Source organism: Pomacea canaliculata, linkage group LG4 (genome assembly GCF_003073045.1).
Source record: "Pomacea canaliculata isolate SZHN2017 linkage group LG4, ASM307304v1, whole genome shotgun sequence".
Taxonomy (NCBI): domain Eukaryota; kingdom Metazoa; phylum Mollusca; class Gastropoda; order Architaenioglossa; family Ampullariidae; genus Pomacea; species Pomacea canaliculata.
The window spans coordinates 4635032-4657434 of record NC_037593.1 but is presented as its reverse complement, the minus strand read 5'-3'; the positions used below and the strand labels follow the sequence as shown (position 1 = coordinate 4657434).

General features: G+C 38.1%; 2 protein-coding genes across 3 annotated transcripts in view; both read right to left on the bottom strand.

The window, feature by feature from the left end:
- LOC112561469 (RIMS-binding protein 2-like) overlaps nucleotides 1-22403 on the bottom strand; it is a 28301-nt gene that overhangs the window by 3244 nt on the left and 2654 nt on the right. The window contains exons 4-18 of the mRNA XM_025233989.1: nucleotides 17754-17936; nucleotides 17159-17234; nucleotides 16802-16876; nucleotides 14802-14995; nucleotides 13854-14094; nucleotides 12589-12711; nucleotides 11933-12109; nucleotides 11487-11686; nucleotides 8646-8735; nucleotides 6820-6966; nucleotides 4729-4906; nucleotides 3883-4463; nucleotides 2795-2966; nucleotides 2347-2414; nucleotides 1346-1588 (exon numbers count right to left, since the gene is read on the bottom strand). Coding sequence (XP_025089774.1) covers nucleotides 1346-1588; nucleotides 2347-2414; nucleotides 2795-2966; nucleotides 3883-4463; nucleotides 4729-4906; nucleotides 6820-6966; nucleotides 8646-8735; nucleotides 11487-11686; nucleotides 11933-12109; nucleotides 12589-12711; nucleotides 13854-14094; nucleotides 14802-14995; nucleotides 16802-16876; nucleotides 17159-17234; nucleotides 17754-17936 — 2748 coding nt within the window. The remainder of the gene's footprint in view (nucleotides 1-1345; nucleotides 1589-2346; nucleotides 2415-2794; nucleotides 2967-3882; nucleotides 4464-4728; nucleotides 4907-6819; nucleotides 6967-8645; nucleotides 8736-11486; nucleotides 11687-11932; nucleotides 12110-12588; nucleotides 12712-13853; nucleotides 14095-14801; nucleotides 14996-16801; nucleotides 16877-17158; nucleotides 17235-17753; nucleotides 17937-22403) is intronic.
- Nucleotides 20737-22403, bottom strand: part of LOC112562103 (trichohyalin-like) — a 126447-nt gene continuing 124780 nt past the window's right edge. For both annotated transcript variants that reach the window (XM_025235112.1, XM_025235110.1), the window contains exon 14: nucleotides 20737-20780. The gene's annotated coding sequence lies outside the window, so the exon portion shown is untranslated. The remainder of the gene's footprint in view (nucleotides 20781-22403) is intronic.

The window sequence follows — 22403 nt, the reverse complement described above, 5'->3', positions numbered from 1 at the left end:
AGAATGGACTGTATTTGTCAAAACAAGCAAACTAAAGTCTGCATAAAAATACATACCATGCAATCCTGACTTTTAACTTTTAACAACTTATAATATCAAAAGTAATGACAGTTATACGTCAAAGCATCGATTAAACTAGCTCACAGTCATATTAAACAGTTATTTTTGTGCTCTTAAAAATACAGATGTCAACTTGAATGTGTTCTTCATGTTGCTAGTGATAACTTGATTTGAGGAATGGACACCAAGTGCACAGCAAATCCACAAAGGGAGTTAAGGCAGAGAAGCCATTTGCCGCCATCAAGCAAGTAAACATATTCATTCTGAATTGTCTAACACTGAAATACAAAGCTGTGGATTGTCAACTGCAATCTGATATGAACAAGTTCTGCATGTCCTGACCGCTCCTACATGTAAATCTGAAATTTTCTCAGGACTAAATCTGAATGTGGTTCTCTGAATTGTATGAGGATACATACTGGAATTACAGAATGTGTAAAGCCTCTTTCTCTTGTGAAAATATTATGTCATACAAGGATTGTTTTACATATGTTAGTTAATAAACTAAATATTCTGCCAATTCAGACTGAGCAGCTAAAACTTGTGATAATGGAGATGAATTTCATTATCATGCAGTCTGTGATTACTTCAAGACTGAAAGAAAAAGATTAATTCCTGAGATTTATTTTAAATGTCATAATGCAGTTAAATTTAAAAGTCTCTTTTGCATCACAAAAAATGTACTGAAAAAACTTATCTAATTTATAAAAATTACTTGTGATACTGTTGATAAAAGATGTAATTATTTCAGTTATGTAATACTAAATATTATCTAACATCATTGCCAACCTTCCCTTTATCATTATGTTTTTCTTCTATTGTATAAAATTTTCCATTTACTTGCTGGTATATTTATTTCAGCTTTATATGACAAAGCTGTTTGAGTGAAGCCACTTTTTGTGTATGTCAGTTTTTCCATAACTTAGAGGTGAATGAATGAAAAATAATACTTTATGTGTCAAGAAAATCCTATTCTCACTACCCTGAGAGTCCAACGGAAAAAATGTCTGAGGAAACAGGGGAGATAAGGAAAATCAGTTGGGACCTTCAAATTATTATTGTCATCACTGTTTGCAGCCATCATTAAACAGTGGACCTTTAAATGTTTAGAAGACTGATGAAACCCCTTCCTGAAACAGAATAGGAAAGCATGCACACAACGGAACACAGCACAGGAATTACCAGGTGAGGCACCAGCAGCAGCAAGGGAGTGAGCACCGGTCACACAAGGCGCATGCAAGCCTGCTGCATCTCTCGCAGCATGACCGTGAACCCTGTCACCTACGTTATTTACTGTTGTTGCCGAGTCGGAGAGCCGCGAGGCAGCTGAAATGCTGCCTGCTGATCTAGAGGGGGAGACCATTGAGGCACTCTCTAGAACCTCATCTTCATCTTCCTCAGGAGCATCCTGCAAGAAGTTGGAAGGAACAAGTCCACGAAGGTTCCCCAGCTCTCCACTGTAGAAGCCATCTTCATCCATGTCCCCAACGATGTAGATGATATCACCTTGTTTAAATGCCAACTCCAACTGTGCATATAAGTGAGGAGTTAAGAAATGCATTATTCTGGACTGATTATTTATTTTCACTGAAATTTAAAGTCCCATTTCTTCAGTTACTACAAAGAACTGGACAGAAAGTCTTTGTCTTGCTATGCAAAAACTGAAGCGCAAGATATATTGCTATGTCTTTGCTGAGGTGTAAGGGTGGAATGACGATAATAATAATAGTTGATTTAATAAACACTTGTCCCTCACAGTGGAAGCTTTAAGCGCAGTTTAATAGCAAGGAAGGAAAAAATGTAAAAAGTAAAGTAAACAGGCAAAATAAAAGCAAGAAAGATAAAGATTTGCAAGCTATTGAAAAGTAGAAGTAAATCTCCAGCTGCAAACCAGTTACAAAGTATTAAAACTGATCCAATCATGAAATATTACAGTATAAACTATTTAAAGTCGTCTAGGGGAGTTAACATTTAAAAATTTAAGCAACAAACAAATGAAGAATATCTGCACACAGGCAACTTCTCCCCTACCTACCCACCCACACACACACACAGATGTGCACTAATAAACCCACAACCTGTGTTTCCCCTTCCCCAAAATTACATTCACTTACTTTCCCAAAGCCCGTTCAAAACTTATTTGTGGAAGATTTCATGGAATTACACCAAGAATGATAAAAATCAAGCCCAAGGTTAACATCGTTTTGATACTTTCATACCTCTGAATCTACATTTGGTGAGAGTTCTTGTGGATCATAGTCATAGAGGTGCAACCATTCGTCTCACAGGGCCAGACACTGGAACTGCTGGCAAGCCGTTTGGTGTGGCATGTTCCTCTCGTTTCACCATTTTGTCTGCATAAAGTATTTTCCTGTTTCATATCTTTTATCTTTTACCATACAAGTAAGTCCGAACTATGACTAATGTCTGTAATAATTTGTCATACATATTTCAAAAATCCACAAAGAATGAGACGTAAGGGACATAAATCGCACAGTGACAGTTACAGAATTGTTTCCAAACAGACAATTTCACTAAGTTGGTGAAATGCATTTTGCTGTGTTGATTGTACAAACAAGAATAAAAAAAATTCATGTGTCAATGATATCTTCAGCATGCACAATTCTTCTCTAGATGTGGCTACGACTACAGGACTAGCTCCTGATGATATAGCCAGCTGATTTAAAATTTAAAAGCCCCAACAATTCCAGTGACACTGTGCAGGTTTTCTTACCAGATTGTAATGCCAATCCTTGTGTATCAGTCGTCTGACTTTCTTTGAGCAATTGATCAATCAGGTCTGGATCATCGATATGAATTTCTGAAATCATGTTGCATGGGACATAGCCTAGTCGGCCACTTGCTTCCCCTCGATAGAAGCCATCTGCATCTTTCTCTCCATATATCTAAAACATAGATGTAAGCTACAAGAGTAGGCATCTCTTGTAGTGGTACAGGGCATGTGTCTTCATGCAATACTCAGATAATTACAAAATGAACTAGTCAAAACATGTTTCATGGATTTACAATAAGGCAACTGGTGTCCACACCCTTTTAATGCGTTTTATTACAAGTAAACTCTTCAGCAAGAGAATGTGAAAACACTGACAGAAGATGAATTGTCCTGTTTCTATTTTTATTTTATATATATTATTATTATTCTTGTCACTTTAAGTGACAATTATGTTTTTTGTATTTGTTGCCCTCTGTCTCTGTCACCAGATCAACCACATATAGTCACCATATTTTTAGTGGCTGTGCAAAACAGTTGACATCTCTTCCCTTCCATACCCGCCATCTACCAACATCCAATACTTTAAACATGCACTAAACACATCTGTTCTTATGAGCATTACTCCTTACACCTTTCAACATAGTTGTCAATAATTGTGATTATATTCAATTGACTAGTCCGCCTGCTCATCTTCCTCAGCAGATTTATGACGCTTTCCATCCTTACTGTTTCGTTCCCTGATTCCTCTTTATGTCTTCTATGTTTGTCTTTTATTACTTGTCTGCAAAGTTGTTCTTCCTTCTATCCTTCATCTTCTGTCAGTGTCTCCTACTTGTTTTAAGCACTGGGAGCTTGTTCCTTTGTGAGCATATGTGCTATTTAAACCCCACATTTTAATCTTTTTATTTATTATTATATTCAGATTTTCTGAACAATTTTTGGTGAGGTTTGTTTGCACAAATTTTAATCCTATTTTAAATAAAACTATAACTAATGCAATTCCTGAAGATGACAAAGCTAACATTTGGAAAAGTTCTGCCACCTTTGAAGCATCAAACAACTAACTAAAAGAAGCAACCAGAGGTTACCTTTAGAATCTGGCCTTCCCGAAAAGGTAACTCTTCCTCAATAAATTCCACATTGGGTGACATAGTAATAGGGTCATAGTCAAACAAGGCAATAAATAAGCGCACAGCTGAATCCTCTACTGTAGGGTTGATCTCTCCTGATATTGAATCACCATCATTCACGTCCTCTTGGTCAGTGGGGGACAGACGAGCAGGTTTTGGTGGAGGGGCACCTAGTCCAGACAGTTTTTCATCTTTCGCAGAGTGGGAAGGGGACTTTTTAGAGGGCGATGATCTGGATTTGTTGTTTTTGGTTGATTCTGCAGCATCTGCAACAGAGTCTGTGCCTTCAGGATTTACAGTCCGGTGCTTTCCTTGTTCCACATTGCGGAAAGCTGAGGGCTGATCAGGGGATGAGCGGTACCGCTGTGTAACAGGGTCTTGTGCTGGGAGAGGTTTCTCAATTCCATCTTCAACAGACTTTTGCCGCTGCTGTACTTTCTGACCTACTCCATGTGGGGAAGATGAGCGGTGACTGCCAGTCCCTTCTAGGTCATCTTCAAATGACGTTCCTCTTTCTGTGCTGCTATCCCGTGTAATTTCTGATAACAGATAAGCCAAAACTTGCTTCAGTTTTCTAAGGTAACATGCCAACATTACCTGCTGTAGGTTACTTTTTTAGAAAATGTGTATGACACAGTTGTAAAGTTCATAGTTTAATGTAGCATAAGAATCTCTTAATTAATGTTTGTGATTTTAATGTACGATCAATCAGCAGTTTACATAAGAGCCATATCTCTCTCCTGTCTCTGCATATACATATATAAAAGGTTTCATCTACCTCATAAGTGATATAATCAATCATACCTATTGCTGGAACGATCATGGGTGTTGTCAGCAGGCCATCCTTGTGTGAAGTATGTGAAGAATCTGGCTTCTGTCCATGAAACCTCTTTGGAGTAAACTCTGTCCCGGCTGTTGAAATCTGACCAGTGGGGGAAACTTTCCGTGGGGCAGGTTTGGGTGACTTCTGAACCTTCTCAACCTAACACAAAAAATAATATGAACAATGCTGCTTAAGAATAATTACACTCTGAAAGCTTATAAGGGTGATACAAAAAATCACAAAGAAAATAATACAAGATGGAATAGACACTCCATTCTGTGATACATTTCATATTACCAATCGTACACCTCCCTTTATTCCTGCAATTTTCAACAAAACTAACACAAAGCAAACATCTTCACATTTAAATGTACTGAAAGCAAAAATTAATATATAAAAGCATTTAAATTACAAAGAAAGAAACAAATTTAAAGAAAGTTTGTGAAGACTGATAGATCTGTAGTCATGTAAAATATAACTTAACCACAACAGCACAAAGCATGCAGGTTGGGTTTGTTTTTTTAGTTTTGGTATTAACTAGGGACATTTTTTCTTGTAATTTAATTGTTATAAAGAAACCAAGCTGCAAAAAGGTAGCAATTATGGAATGAAACATGACAAAAATCACACCAGTACTAGTGTTATATAGAGTTGAATGCAGTGTGTGTTCTATATGCCTGCACAATCTTACAAAACATGTTTCTGTATTTGGTACTAGCATCTGTGACTGCTTAAATCATCTCTGCTGTTTAATATGAACAAGATCATGATACACAGAGGTCAGAAATGAATATTTTAATCTGAAATTAAGTAAATAACTATTGAATTGAATGGTGCACTAACAAATATTTTGACTAATTTTTGAAAACTGCTTTTCCCATGTTCAGGAACCTGTGCAAAATATGTAAAGAAAATGTTTCTTAAAAAAAAAAAAATTATGATCTGCAGGACACATTTGTACAAATTTGTTTTTCATCCAGTCTTCAAAATGTTTTATTTACACACTGATTTTTAAGAATTTAAAACTGGTAATGCTCATAATTATACTGCTGAAAACTAATTAGTGTTTTATCAGAATGCTGCATTTTATAATACATGCTATTTAAATTTTGTGGCCATTTACAATTAAAAAATAGTGAAATATCCAGCTGACCGCACTGATGATGTCAGTAATGATCTGTCAGTAGTGACCACAACTTTTAAAGTTAAGATACAGGCTATTCATGTGAATAGCATTAGTCTTTGTGGTTCAGTGCAGTGCACACATTTTGAACTAAAATCTATGACCCATAAGTACAATTACACCAGTAATAAAAGGTTATTACTTTTGTTAATACATAATAGATAATGCATTTCAGAAATTAAATACAATGAAGTTGATAATGACCTGAGTTACTTATAGGACTATTTATCGTTACTATTTGTTGTATTAGTCCTCCCTTATTTAGAGCAGTACAGAGTTGAACATGTGTAAATTGCATTACTGATTATAATGAGTATAAGTAAATGTACAAAAATTAATCTGTCATATCCAAGCGAGGCACCATGAACATGTCTATTAACTCCCACAAAGATCTAGCAGCCGAAACCTTAGGGAAGTATATGAATCTCTGTGTTTTCAAAAAAGTTTCTTTTTTCTTCTACAAAAGTATCTCCTAAACATATGTTACAAGTACCCAGAGGTTACCATTGCTCAATTGCTTTAACTTTGACACTGAAAGCAAATTTGAGTTAATGGGTTCTCCACTATCACTGATGCAGGGTACACGCAAAATATGGCCACCTTAAAAATGGATCCCTGCATACCGTCTGGCATGCAAAGACACTGCAAGGTGAAAATAACTGTGGTGTTCAGTTCTAAAATAACTATCGTATAGTCTGAATCACCATGAACTGGTGAATTACACTTATTCAGAATTTTTACAAGAATTCTATCACAGCCAAATGGAAATGGTTCACACCAATACTACTTTTAGAAATCCCATTTTCCTCACATAAAACCATGTAAACCAAATACTACAGGGGTCTGAAATGAAATTAACCAAAGCCAGAGGAAGCAACTGTCAGGTCACCTGACACTGGGAGATAGCCAATGAGGAATCCCCGTTCTGATTGGGCTCATCAGCACCAATTTCCTCTTCCACTTCTGGTATGTCTGAGAGCTCTGAGCTGCTACTTTCAGCAAAAGGCTCAGCAATTTGTGCGTCAATTTCTGGACTCTGAGATCGAGAGACAATAAATTAAAGATGAAGCAATAAATATACAAACTTAATATATAAAGCAAAAAATAAAAAGGAAATGAGCAAATTAGTAATTAGATATTAAGTCCACTTATACATAAAGCTTGCGTCTACAAAGATACATAACAAAATCCAGATAACATCTGCCAGGTAAGACAAATATCTATTTTGTATTTACACATATTTCTTCACCTCCAGCTGAATTTAACAGGTACCACCACAGACATATACGCACATGTCTGGCAGACAACATCAAAATACTGAAATTTTTACAAAGATACACAGAAGGATGAAGGAACAAGGCTCTTAAAAATAGCAGAAATAAAGCAGGATTGCGGGAAAATGATCACAAAATAATAACAGGCATACAAAACAAACATGCTTTTAGCATGCACTGCATGCATGTTAAGCCCCAGATTTGTCATTCAGACAGCACATTTGCATTTAAAAACATTATCTTATATCTTTGTGTGAAAGAATCAGCAACAGGTGAAGAAAGAGTAGTTCAACACTAACTTTGTACATAAGCAAATCAAATCTGAATGAAAAATACAAAACTAAGACATTTAACCATTTTCTCTCTAGAGGGGCAAAGAAGGTTTATCTGAACATGCCAATGTGCCATGTGATCTGAAAATGCTAGAGACAAAAACTTCTGAAAAATCCCTGAGACTGTGACATAAAAATGTGCTTTGCAAACAGTGAATGTGAGATAAGACCTGGAATTAACCCTGAAGCTTTGGTAAGCTAGTTACCAGCTTTGAGGATTTGTGGATGAGGTTGAGGGGTAGGGGTGAGGGGATGGGAACATACAGTGGAGAATTACACATAATTGTCAATATTTTAAACAATTATTAAGTATACTGTATAGAATGTTCCTGAAACACATCGCTTTTTCTAAAAAAAAAATAAATAAAAGATAGAGGTCTTCCATTATTAGATTAAAAAAGGGAATGTTTCTCGTAAAACTACAACACAGATGAAAAGGGTTGATGTTTGAGCACCAGCAACAGGTACAAAAACTACATAGATTTAGGGACCATAACTAGACAGACTAGCAGTTTAATAAATAGAAGAAAAAAAGGCTCAAAACTTCAAACTTTGATTGAAAATGTAAATATTTCATTTTTTTTTAACTCAGGTGCATTATAACTCAAATATATTTGTTTTTCTGTAACGACGGTGTAAAAGTGATAGCAATGCTAAGCAAATATAAGAATTACTTTGCTTAAGGCATGTGTGATTAACATGCTTGATATGGTTATAACAGATTTCAAAATATGTTCTTAGGACTTCCACCTGATCTCAACTCTCTGCAGCATGTTTGACAATGTTAATGATATTTTAATTGACACAGACATTAGAGTTGTACAATAAGCACTGGGTACATGTGGCTATTGTAATTTGAAAGTATATAGCACCAGTTTTTTTTTACCATTAAGCCGTTGATATATTTTTAAGCAAGTATTTAAAAACATCATTTTAGATATAGTTATATATAAATACTTTGAAAATTAATGACCTGCAGTTTTACTTTTCTCTTCATGTTAACCATGTCTCTTGTTAGAAAGGCATTACTCCAAAGGAGTACATGAAAGAGTAAAGAGTGCCGCATCCAAGTACATGTGTACTCACAGAGTTTCATGGGGTGTACTCACAGAGTTTTCAGCCTCCAGAAATGCTGCCTCAATCTCCTCATCTGTTTCATGACCCATGTGTTCCCCAGAACCCACAGCAGTTTTGTTAGACTGAAAACCAGAAGATTCATTTTTCTAAAAGGGAACAGCAATGGGACTTAGCAGGTACAGGGCTTAGATATTGACTTTCTCTTAAATGTTTCTGCTTTTGGGTCGAAAAAGAGTTGCTTATGTACAAAAGTATTTTAAACACAGCTTCAGGACAATTCATGATGGCTGCTAATTTTGCATAACCTTTTACGAAGGAAAGCAAACACTGGATTGTTTGCAATAGTGCTTGTGTACTGTTAAGCAGTTTTGTGACTGGCCAGTGTAACCCTGATTTCTAGTTAGCAATCTGCAAGATGCATGGATAATATGCAAAAAGGCATAGCTCATGAAAAGGATCCCTTGATTGCACTCTTTGAGAAAGCAGGGTGTATGCAAAGAACCGGTTTTGTTTATGTGTGAAGCTCTCTACAAATTCTGCTTCCAGTACAATCAGTCGCAACACAAGTAATGCAGAAGAAGGTCCATTCTGTTTTGCAATGGCATTCATACGGAAATTGTTGACTAAGCGACTTCTTCTACAACCATTGCCACAATGAAGCACGCAGCTAGCACATCTGATTTTTATGTTTCTATTTTATAACATTATTTTCTATCATGCCATAGTAGTCTACACTTTGCTCAACTTTTCATTGTTGTGTTTTGATTTGAAATTTTACAGCATCATCTCTACAGGTGAATATGTGGCAGTGTGTCCTGGAATAAGAGAATGAATGTGAAAATATGAGAGTATATTAGCTGTGTGAGAGTTAAGGAATGTTCAAGAAAATTAGAGAAGTGTTCACCAGCATGTTCTGGAGAAAACTGTCACAAATGATCACCACTCAAGAGACAACTGTCAAAGGGAGCTAAAGATATCTCTCAACAACAAAACAAAGCAGCCTTTGTAAACCAGTCAAGAACCATATCTTTGACTCAACTGTAAGAAAATGGTTCTTCTAAAACCTGAAATGTTGAGCATTAACAATTCAAACGCTTGTTCTTTATCTTATAAGCCCAATTAGCTAGTGGACTGGACAGCTCCTTTGAGAGCATAAAAAGATGCTTAAGGACTAAAGGTGAATATATTATTTGCATAAACAATTTAACAAACCCACAAGATTTGATTTGGTGTTGTGCTGGGGAAAAATTAAACAAAATGAACTCGTGAGGACAATAAACAAGTTCATGTTTATAGTTTGTAAATGCCAAGTGGCATTCAAAAACGACATCTGTGGAAATCAAATACAGAATTGCAAAAAGTTTTATTATCTATTTCACTATTAATCTCAAAAACTCTGCATCGTTCCTACCCATGCAGTGGCTAGGAAACATGTCAGGTGTGTGTGTGTGGGGGCGCTAGGGGGCAGCCAGCTAGCCCCTCAAAAAAGATACTAAGGAGACAAGAATATGAACGTTGTTCACTGTCAGCATGAAGTTGGCCCGCCTTCCCTAAAACTAAAACAATATCAACTTCAATTCTATACACTCAAAAAGTAAATGTTTTAATTAATGTTCCAGAGTTGAAATCATAGGTCTAACTTGCGCTATTATTTCAGCAGGCTAAAAGTATGTCAAGTCAACTTCTTCATGCATAACATCTAATTCAATCTTAGAGGAACTGCAGGATGCAGCAATTGAAGTGAATAAAACGTGCATTTCTATAACAACTGAACTATTTATCGACTTATTATTATGCAAGCAACAAAACAGCTCACTGAAGAAACAATTGTAAAAAAAGACAGCAAACGCTAGCATGAGAGACTTAAATTAAAGGCTTTGACAAGATTTTATAGTGAACATAGCAGAGATGAAGTATCAAATTTTACAAGAATCAACCTTCAGCAGAGTCTGAAAATATGAAATGGCTCTAATTGGGCAGGAAGATAATAAGAAAAACACAATCAAAAGTTGTTTCTTTGCTTGAGCGGACAATAATCATTACTAGAAGTCGTGTGTGTGTGCATATCTATAAAGTTCCATTAGAAATTTCAATTTACTTTTAGAAATATAAAATAAAGAATGAAAACACTAGATCTTTTTCTGGATTTGTTCATGTCCATACATGCATGGAGTGATACTAAAAGAAAGCATGTCAATAGATTTACTGTTAACTGTATGTTGGACAGCCTTAGTAGCATCAAATTCTGAAGACTTACAGATCATATCACAAGAGTGATACAAGAGTGACCATCTAAGCTTCAATTTTCAGCTGTCTTTAGCAGGCTTATCATTAACTGCCAAACATGCCAAGTTCTGAGATAAGCATAACGCAGTCTTCACTGCAGGTGTACAGGTAGCATGTCACGAGAGAATTTAAGCTTCCATTCCTTATATTAAGATTTTTGGGCATATATATGCCAAGCATTAGATCACCTTTTGTAAATATGAAGAGACACGCTGCCCTCTCAGCATTCTATACTGAAAGGGAAACAAACAAACAAACCACCTCCTACAGACCTGAGACTGGTCACATATCACCTCACCTTCTCATCTAGTTTCATTCTAGCAGGAAATAAAAACATTCATTTCTCCTGCTAAATGCTAGGCTTCAACCACGAAGAAGAACTTGGGTCTACTGATGATCGCTCCGTGTACTGACAACTATACTCTATAGTTTCATGCTTACATTTCCAACTATGGATCATAGGTTACATAATTTTATATATCATGAATATTACTGGCAATGTTTGGTGAATATTAACTCTGACACTTCATGTTTTGTCTCCAGCAAACACGCGTGACAGCATTCAAACCTTTCTATTGTTTGCTCACCTTTCTTAGATTCACAGCGCGGACAGCTTCGGAGGCCATAGTGTGAGCAGTGCCTGTGGTCAGTTCTCTTATAAGTGTAGGGGGCAACTTGACTGGACTGGAATCTAGGGAATCCTGGTTGTCCATGGTAACAGTTCGTACTGTCAGCTGCTTGGGAACAGTTCCCTTGAAAGTTTCAGCACTGAGTATAGCATGGTCATCTAGAAGATGCAATGGAGAAACATGATTATGTTAGACACTTTGTGATGAAGTCTCAGTAAATACAATTCTGGTCATATGAAATATATGCACAGCACTTGTTTGCCACAGGCACACCTCACATCTAAACATGGCCATGTGAGTTATTTCATTGTAATTTTTAAAAAAATAAGCAAACAGTAAAATCAAAAATTGGACCAGAGAGGATTGAAAAAAAAACCCCCAATCACTTTACTTCTGTTACTTACTGGTTGGACCCTTGGCATCTTGGATTTTCTTTCCATCTGCGTAGACTGCATAACCGGTTACAACAGAGCCGTTGGAAAATCCTGAAGAATTGATGGTTACTGGGAGCCAGGTCAGCAGTAGAGTGCCTTCCCTTGGTCCCGATTCCACCTGGACGTTAAGTGGAGGTTCAGGGACACCTGTCATCAAAAGATGTGCTTTGAAATCTTCTCAATTTGTGACATCAACCATGTGCGAAATGTCCAGTAAAGTTTGGAATTCCTGATGGCAGTAATCATCTCCGCATTATTTTACCTTCTGTCCAAAATATCTGACTAAAAATTTAATTACTTGCATACTTCATGAACGAATTTAAATGAATTAGAGTAAGGAAATGCATGGTGGAGAAGTCAAAATGAGATTTTAACTATTTGAAAAGGGAAATTAATTAAAAAGACAAATATCTAGGACGTTGGAAAAACATATTAAATGGAAGATCTTGAGTATAGAAAGGAAACAGGCACATTGTATGCTAAGACTTCAGCATGACAATGGCTAAAAACAAAATCACAGTTGACTTTCACACAAATTGCATCATGCAACTTTGACTTCATTGCTAAAATCACAAGAGGGTGAATTAACTGCTCAGCAAATTTTCATTCAAGGCTACAATGCTTACCACCTCCTGTCAGAGTTTTGAACTCTATGTTACAGGATACTTTGTCTTGACTCCATTTGTGCTTTTCTCCTGGAGCAGATTTTGTTGCTATGGTAATGCGGTACGCTGTTCCAGGATCCAAGCCTTGAATCATCAGTAAGAAAACATAGCAAGTCACAAGTCAAATGCTTTCACTGAGGACATTTAAAAATATTCTTAAGGACTAAAACATGCAAAAAACAATCCCCTTTTTAACTGCTGCTCATATGCACAACTTCCAACAAAATGTCCACAGATACAATAGTTTTAAGATCAAGCGCACTTCTTCACAATGAAATGCCTGGAAAACTAGAGATACCCCATATTTTGAAGGTATTCTATAAGTTCACTGTGTTATTATCATTCACAGGCAAGAGTTGAAACTGTCAGCAATGAGATGATGTTGGTGTGTTTTAAGCTTGTCCTAGGTACAGAAGGGAAAAGCTGGTCACATAATTTGAGGATAAGTCAGAGAATCCAAGTTATACTTGAAACATAAAAGATCAGAAATCAAAGACTGCAAAATAAATATTTCAGAGAATGCCACAGTTCACATTTTCTTAGCCTGCTACCAACTACAAGTGACCTTTAGTGATTCAAAGCAATTGAATTTGATAGCTCACCAAACCTTTATGCAGAGAACGGCCACCTTATTAAATGAATCTTTAGGATTGACAGTTTCCAACAACAAACCAAGTGAAAAAAGAAATATCATGAATTTGACCTTTCTCTAGATGATCAACCCAAAACATTCTAACATGACTTCAATCATGTATGTTCAGCTGGGGCTTCAGCTTCTACATCTCTGAGAATGTCTACTTTTCAGCTTTGCTCTTAGACAGAGATCAGTTGATAAGGGCTGGAGTCAATACCGTTTTAATATTTACAATAAAAATGACTAATTGTTAATGATGCATTAAATGACAATCCTAAACTGGTTTAGACTGTTTGAAAAAAAAAAATCTGTGATGCTTAGTACAATGATTCAGTGATTCAACTCTTTTTCAAAAGAAAGACTTTTTCAATGTGGTCTAAAAAGAATGAAGTAAAGGACAGAAAAAGCACAAAAACTTTGTATTATTTAAATTTTTATTTAAATAATTTTACTAGAGGCACATTGTGACATATCTCGAACATTTTCATCTTGCTGTTCCTCTGATGAGTATGTCATATGCTTCCTTTTACATCATGCCCACAGAAATGTAAAACATCTCCATAGCCTACAGAACAACATAAACTTCATGTACCTGTCAGCATGTGCTGAGAGACTCCTGGCTTTGTCACATGTACTTCATGCCCGTTAAGGAGGATGGCATGAGGGCAGTTACTGTTGCCAGGCAACCAGCTGATGACACCAGAGTTTTGGGTGACATCAAAGACTCTCAGGTCTGAAGGCACAGGAAGCACATCCCGACCAATAACCATCGTACACTGTGCATCTTTGGACTGACCTTGAGTGCTTATGCACCTGACACTTACTCTGTGATTCTGCATGCAAACAAAACAGATTATGAAGTGGTCGTCTGACTTCTATGATGGCATGTACACACGTATCACACATACACAGAGTACATACATATCACACACTTGTCACACATGAACACAACATATCACGCACCTGTCCAATCTTTCACCCATGTTTGCAAGCACACACACATGTATGCCCATACATAGCTACATACGCACAAACATAAACACATACAAGCATGCATACACACACTTATATAAAGATATATACAAAATCCAGGACACAGTGTCAGTGGTGTGTGGGGCAGATATTGGTTTCTTAAACTTTTTTCCCAACTGCTAATACAGACCAGTGTTACCTCCCTTTTATTTAATTTATACAACTGTTAAAATAACCAAAGGTAATGTTCCTCCCACACCTCAATTCTTTATCTATGCACAACGTTTTTTCTGTTTGTTATGGTGTGCAGCCTATTGAGTTTGCATCCACATGGAGAAACGTGCTTTACAAATTATTATTATAATATTTTCATGACAAAACATAATTTTAACGGCTGTGGCAAAGCAAATATTTTCCATGGAAAATATATCTGAATAATTGTTACTTTATTTGACAGATCACGTAGATTTTTATACACATGATAGGTATAAATGAAAGAAGAATTGAAAAACAAAACTATTTTAAGTAAGAACCAGTATTAAAAATGCCATGGAAAAAAATCTAGAACCTGGTTGGCATCAACGTCTTCCAGCAACGCCTTTGTACGCTCACTGCCTTTAATGGTTGCTTTAAGGGTACCATTCAGGTACACATGATAAGCTTGAATGGCTTTGGCACTGAGGCCCTCAGGTGGGTGCCAGCTGATTAGCACGCTCCTCATCAGCTGCCTCTCTAGCACCAGGTGCACAGGATGTGGTGGTTCTGAGGGAAGCAAAATATATCATGGTGCTATTAAGATACCCAGAACACATAATGCCAAACTACAATATACAGACTTTTTCATCAACACTATGCCAGTTTTAAAGCACGTTTACTATTAGTACACATGGTGAAAGCAGGCAGAGAATACTATTTAAAAGGGAAACAACATAAAATTCATGTGTATTATATATATACAATAAAGTATAATCACTTCGCACTAAAGAAGGGGAAATGGTCTGGCGGGAAAAGAGATCACAAGATTATTCCACAGTTTTAAATAATTCTGCCTTCATAGCAATACGCACCAAAAGTGTTGTTGTTGTTATTGTTGAGGATGCTACTCTTAATTTGGCCTGTCAAGACACCAACACTGGTCCTGTCTGTCATGTCCTCATCATCGCTGTCTGCAGGACTATGTGGAGGCTCTGATCACACACACACACACAATGACGATGATAATGCTTGTTTTAGCATCATTAGAATTATGCAGAATTATGGCTGCAAGCCATTAAAATCAAATAATTTTTCCGAGGCATGTGATGATAAGTATGTTCAGTTTTCATATGTAAAAGTCTACATTAGTTAAACATTTCTAAAACTGAGGTTTTTCATGTTAAAAAAATTCAATCAGTGCTAACTTTTGTTTTTAAAACATTTTCACTACAAATTTTAGTCTTAACAATCTAAAACTCCTGATGCCTGCGATGTGTAATCCTTACCAACAAAGTCTTAAAGGATATTTCCACTTGTCATTAATATTTACAAGTAACATTCAAGGAACCAGCATGCATGAAAAGGTGGAGAGGGACAAAGAGAATGCCAAAGCAGAGCAGGTTTAAGAAAACATTAAAAAAAAAAAACCAAACAAACAAAAATAACTCATGGTAAGGCTGCAAAAGATCTTGTACCTCCTTTAAAAAAACTGCTCATAATTTCATACCGAACAGTTTTTTAAAATAGAAAGTTATATAAAAAAGAATAATTGTAAAATAGGTAATAGGTAATCTTAACACAAATTAGCTCTTACAGGTGAGACACCACTATTAAATCATGCATTCTCTGATTCTCTAAAAAGCATGCTGTCACCACCCTGCTACTCAAGAAACACATGCCCCTAATAAGCTCAAAAGCTATTATTCTGTTTTCAATCTCCCTTTTCTGTCTAAAGTATGACAAGGTCGTGCTGCTCCAGCTAAGGAACATTTCTCTGGCCACAGTCGACCAGAACTTTTTCCGTCAGCTTATTGTAAAAATCATTTAACCAGGATGGCATTGCTATGAAGAGTGAATGAAATTTATTACTGATGATGGATCTGTCAGATGTGTTAGATACCCTCAACCATGACATCATTCTCCAGCACCTTTGTGTTACTTTTAGTTTTTCTGGCTGGTTCCAGTTTTACCTGACTTACTGCACAGAAGCTGTGGTGTTGAAGGCTCTCAGATGTCATATCCTTTTTTTCCTTTTATTGATAACTGCAGTGGAAAACTAACATATTTTTTTTTTAGATTTTTTTTGTGCCTTTTATTCCACTTTCAAATCATGCTGTCTTGAAAAAAAATATGCAAGCCTCTCAGGCAAAGTCTGGAGTCAATAAGGTTGGTGCATCGACAGTCATGCCAGGACTCCCCTCCCCTGATATTGCCCATCTCACACACAAGCAGAAAAAAAACAGTATTTCAAGAACATTATACACACAGCAAAACTGGGTGTGAATAAGAAGGATGAAGAGAAAGGCAATATGTTACTGGTAGTGAATGTCTGTATGTGGTAAACCCCACTGTCGCTGCTGTCCCCCCGCCTACTGTTGCTGCTGCTGTTGTCTGTGCTGCCTGCTTCTGCCAGAGCCACAGCCATGTGGAAGTCTACCAGGTCTTCTTCTGAAAACACGAACAACCAACATTTGATAGGTGGAACACATTTTTATTCTGTGGTAAAGCTCAAGAGTAAAATTGTCAAAGGCAGCTCATTCGAAACTTTTCTGACATCTTTGTTATTATGTGAAGTCATCTAGTTAGTTTTACATTGTAGACAATGTGCAGACAATAAGGAACACGTCACATAGAGTGATATTTAGAAAGGAAGCCTCTTAGTGGCACAAACTGAAGACTAAAGATTGTTATCAAGCTACATAAATGATTTCATTATGCTCTTATACTTACCAGAAACTCTGTCAATAAAGTTTGAAGGAACTAGCCCTCTTCTTCCATCTATGAGCTCACCTTCAAAAAACCCATCCTGCCATACAAAAATCAATCAATAATGCACACTTGTGTTGGAGCAATTCATTGTTGAATTTTTGTCATAATCAGAGATTGATTTGTTGTAGGCAGAAGGGTGCGCTAAAAGCAAGATCATCTCACGGGAACAATTTATCACTTCAGTGAGCAGCTAAATGACAAATAGGAATATAAATTTTAAAAAAAAACAATTAACAGCAGCACGAAGTCATAATATCACAACTGTTGAGAGGCAGATAGGTAATGATAAAGTTTCAGTGGTAAAGACCATGGTAAAATCACAATCTAGACCAAGAATATTAATGATAAATGAATACAGAATGCTAAAGCATCAGAGAAGCATGAGATTGTTGAAATTCTACTTCCAGAAAATAAGACAAGTTTGAATAAAAATGTAGACATGTCAGACAGGCTACAAACATGTTACCAGGAGAAGACAGCAAGCAAAGTGCAACCTAAGACTTGAAAATCAACTTAGAAATTCCTTCAACCAAGCACTGCAATGTTGGAGACTCACCTCATCCATGTCACCATGCACAAGGACATAGTCACCAGCATTAAGCTGTAGTTCTGCCTCAGGGTTCTCATTAGGGGAATACTCAAAAGGATTATAAGAGTACTTGGCCACATACACCTGTATAGGGCCTTGCATGGCCAAAGTTGACAATCGGCTGCTTAAAGAAGCCAGCTGACTATATGGCTGAAATTAAAGAAAAACACCCACATCACAAACACTTCTGTCATAATGTTTTTAACGGACTTTAATTCTAAAATTACTATTGACAATAAATAAAATATTTAGTCTGTATGCACCAAGCCTCTTTACCAACTGTTTTTGCAAACTTAACACAAAACAAAATCAACTCTTCTGTCACCAAAAAAGAGCAGCTGCTGTGTATTTACAACCTCCTGTACAAAATATTCCGTGTTCAACTTACCTGTCAGCTTTCAGCTAAAAATATAAGCTGTATGAATTAGATTTTTTTTAAAACTGATGAAATATGAAATGTTAATATGCACACCAGAGATGAGTGTAAAGCATTTCCTAATTAGATTTTGTGATCCTGTTAATGAGAATTAATTGAATCTGGTTGCCTGGATAGAGAAATCAGTTGACCAAATCCGTGATCTCTTTGGGAAGCCAGGTTGTGGTGTATGGGTGGTGGTGTGGTGGTGTGGAGGAGGGGAGCAGATGGATTCGTCAAGCCAACTTATCTCTTGTAGCACACCAGTTACAAGTCTTCAATCAGAAGATGCCCATCCAAAGAGAAGATAATCCGTTTTTCACATTGCCGATAGTGGGAAGGGGGAGGGAAGGAAGGCTGGCTGCTGTATGCTCGTAGAATAGTGCAGCACACCACATGTGTGAGTTAGTTCCCCAAACCATATCAACAGAAGTGCTATGCTCCACAAGTTTAGCTTCCCTTGTTAGGCGAAAGGGAAGTGTGTGTGTGTGTTGTGGGGAGGGAAAGACAGAACTTTATAAGTCAATGTTTATCAACCTCAAACATTGAACGATTTGTTAGACTGAAAAACAAAAAACAAAAAATATGTTCCAAATATATACAATTCATTTGTATCTGAAGTATAACATATTTTAATTCATTTTTATCCAATCTACTGGACTCAGCAGGCAGCTTGGGATGACATCGGGGATCCAATGAAGCGAAGGAAAGATGGAGGGTGGGGGAGGAAGTACACGAACAAAGACGTCGCGGTCTGCTGCACCACCACGCAGGACCCCCGGCCTTTCTCTACTCCACCCCCCGGCCTTTTGTCTACTTCCCACCCCCCAGCCTTTCTCTACTCCACCCCCGGCCTTTGTCTACTCCCCACCCACACTCCGTGAAGCAGTTAATCATTTCAGACATGCGCCACTGATGACAGATGTGACACGCCTGCGTAGGGCGCGAATAAACGACCAGCTGCATGAAAAAACCTAACAAATTATGAGTATGTTTTTTTTTAAGTTTGTGGAGAATTACTCGACCACGATCAGCGTATTTTGAGACTTGGTCTGCAAACAGTTTCGCGGACCGACTCTCCAGTGGATCTGTGGTACAAACTAACAAACTGTAACTAGGGCGCTCTTGGTGAATGGCTGAACTCATGCATGTCACAAGCAAAGGGGATAATTTTATGGGCACACATATTTTCCTATATACATGTGTGTGTCTAGATATAGGGCAGACCAAACCGTGGCATCACATGACCAGGTATACATAGTTCTCTACAACTTTCATGGTGCGTGATTGAAGAGTTCCACAACCTGGCAAGCTTATTTATAATTTAAATGATCGCATTCCGGGATCGAACTCAGACAGATCTTGCCGTTTTCTGTCCCTCTAGGCCCATCAATCCTCCCCCTTTTTTCTTTGAGCCCCATTTTTTTTCTTCGAACGCCCCATTTTTTGCCCTTCTTTTCTTGCAGACAATTTTAACTCCAGCGGCCTTCACCTGGAACCCAAACCGACTTTGGCGAGCCTGTAATTATAAGCTCAGATCAGTGATTCCGCAGGAGTGTTAGTTCTTATCGAGCGTACTGAGCTTACCTCTACATTGGGGGGAGCATGTACCAATGCCATCATCATCGTCCATTTCTAATGATTGTAGGCAGTAGGGACTTGAGGTAAGCAGTGAGGCCAGCCATAAAGACACTCAGTCAATGTGTTCATAGATTTTGGAGAAGGATCACTACAATGGTATTTGATGACCCCTGACCTTCTCCAAATACGTTTGATGCCCTACGCAGTTCGATCTGGTGTGAGGAAGAAACTCTACCTCACTGAAAACACCAGTCTACCCCTCTAACACCTCTGTCTACCCCTCTACCACCCTGTCTACCTCACTCAAACTTGCAGTCAAGCCTCTGGTATAACAGAACACAGAAAGTCTGAAACATATTTATAAAAAAAAAACTGCATCTCAAGCCGGTTCCAGGGGCGAGAGGACTTTTGATGAAGATGAATACAACTCTGTGCTGTGCATGTCAGCTTCTCATATACTCAGCATTAGTCAACAGCCGTTGTACAATGAACCGTAGCAGTAACAATCACACATCTCTTATGTACTGCGTACTGAAAGAGTGAAAGAACGACGGGTGGGAGATATAACTGTCACCAAAAGTCAGTTCAAAGAATGGCTGTAGAGAAAAAAAGACCTACTTGTTTTATGCTGTACACTGAAAATGTACAAATACCATAGTTTTAATTTTACTTATTATTTCAATATTTAAAGTTTTATACAGGTATGACGGCTATATATACCCCACAAAAACTGTTAGCTTGGCTAAGAGGTTAAGTCCAAAATGAACTATTTTAACTTTTTGTAAGAAAATGATTTTTTGGCATTTAAAGTTCTGTACAAGGAGACCGATTCCCTCTTTAAACTCACGACCGTGCACACAGTCACATCAACACGCACGCGCACACACATGGCACACACGTGCACACAGAAAAAGGGGTGACAGAATTGATGGAGAATTGGAAGCAGAAGATACTTACACGTGTGTCCTTACGGTTGTCCATCCCAGAATCCTCTGGCTCTGAAAGATAACAGCAGCATAGAGTTTTCATTTTGTCCACTCACAGGAACACAGTTCAAATAAGACCCAGATATGTCATCAAGGTCACGTGCCCTGAGTCGTCACAACACTTCTCCAGCCAGCCAGACAGTTTTACATAAAACAATCTACTTAAGACTAGCATGTGACACCACAGGCTTACAATGCCGACATTTTCATATCTACCATACTAGTCAGTCATGCTCCAGCAAGAGACGGGCCTATTAACCCCAGTGAAACTATGGCGGCCAGAAAGCTTGAGACCTGTGTAATAAGCATGCTCCAGTTCTTACTCGGTTACTGTCAGGTGCTGGGCTAAATACCAACTTTAACTGACATTTTCCACCGTTGGTTGGGAAATGGACACGCGCACAGGCTTAATTGCTCCATCATTAGCGACACACTGTGAGAATGTTTCTCTCATGCAGGCTTGACTGGTCTAACGACGCAGACATGCAGGCGCATACACAACATGTTCTCCCCCACAACCAACATGAGACACACTTCAAGTCTGGGGGTTACTGGGGTGGGGGGTTACTGGGGTGTGGGAGAACTCTAGTCCAAACAGACATAATCTAGAATGACAACAGTAAACATTATTTCTCGTCCTTTGACGATAATGGTATCAGGATTTAACGTGCATCAATTGTTAGACAAAAGTTGCGATAAATAGCGTGTACATGAAACATTCATGCCGTATTAAGAAAATGGTAGTCATTGTGTTCCCCTATCCCACCAGAAAACAAGATTTAAGAATATCAAGTCGTGGGTAGGGGTGAGGGGGTGAGCCACAGTCTGAAGGACTTTTGCTGTCATCAGAATCAAGTTCCCTTTGATCGTTTCGGCTCTATCGCACGCAGGTACACATCCTACATCAAGGCTATTCGCCATTCATCTTCTCGACCTTCTACAAAGTACGACAGGGACCAATGGCAGCGCCAGACCTAGACCCCAGAAGTCCTAAATCTTCACACCACCATGTGGAGGCCCGCCACCCCCCCCCCCAAAAAAAAACCCACCCTATAGAGGCACACAGATGCGTCTAGACTGAGCTTAAAAACTGATTTACACCAACGTATTTTTACAGTAAAAATGCTTATAAAACTGACATTAAGACTGCAAAATGGCTGTGGCCTCCTTTAAAAGTGCAAGGAAGAAGCGGATGAATAACAAATTACGGCTATTATCGTGCATAAGAAAACAACAAGGAGACAGGTACCAGATGCAGAGGAGGGAGAGTGCCGAGGGTATCGCGTGTGGCGGCAAAGGACGCAGCAGGTAAGGGAGATCGATGCGGTGTGCTCAGGCGTCTCAATCACGTATCATTCACGTGAGGGCTAGAGGAGGGAGGCGGTGTGTGAGATTGCGAGAGGAGGGAATGAGAGAAGCTTTCTGCAAACTATATCTACAAAGAGGCTTTATCTGTGATGGACACACGCGAGCATCTCCACGGTCTGACTGCTGACGACTTGCCAGTATGGTTCCCCGCAAAAGTAGTGGACAGTGCGAACAGGAGGGCGAGGGAGGAGAAAGACTGGGGTGGGCGATGGGGGTGGAGGAAGACTGCTGTCGGTGTCGCCATACCTGCCCCTACTACCCGAGTTC